The 272-nt window shown below is 60.3% G+C and overlaps 1 protein-coding gene across 1 annotated transcript in view; it reads left to right on the forward strand.

The window, feature by feature from the left end:
* ETH_00040715 (uncharacterized protein) overlaps window positions 1–272 on the forward strand; it is a gene marked incomplete at both ends in the record, with an annotated part of 2367 nt that overhangs the window by 1883 nt on the left and 212 nt on the right. The window contains one exon of the mRNA XM_013374731.1: window positions 1–270. Within this exon, the coding sequence (XP_013230185.1) occupies window positions 1–270 (270 nt within the window). The remainder of the gene's footprint in view (window positions 271–272) is intronic.

The following is a 272-nucleotide window of genomic DNA, read 5'->3' on the forward strand; positions in this document are numbered from 1 at the left end:
AGAGCCTGGCAGCAGCGAGCGCGCTTTGGCTGACAGCCGCCGCCTCAAGAAGGCCAAAAGAGAAGCTGAAGACAACACTTTAAACAGCAGCAGCAGCAGCAGCAGCAGCAGCAGCAGCAACGGCAACGCGGAGCAGGAAGAAGTGCCTTCGACTTGCCCAGACTCCAAAGAGGATTCCAACGCGACGGAGAACGGGAAAACTGCCAAACCAGCAGCAGCAGCAGCAGCAGCAGCAGCTGCTGCTGCTGCTGCTGCAGCCCCATCCCCAGCAG

The sequence above is a fragment of the Eimeria tenella genome, genomic scaffold, assembly GCF_000499545.2.
Source record: "Eimeria tenella Houghton genomic scaffold, Eth_scaff2240, whole genome shotgun sequence".
In the NCBI taxonomy this organism is placed as follows: Eukaryota; Apicomplexa; class Conoidasida; order Eucoccidiorida; family Eimeriidae; genus Eimeria; species Eimeria tenella.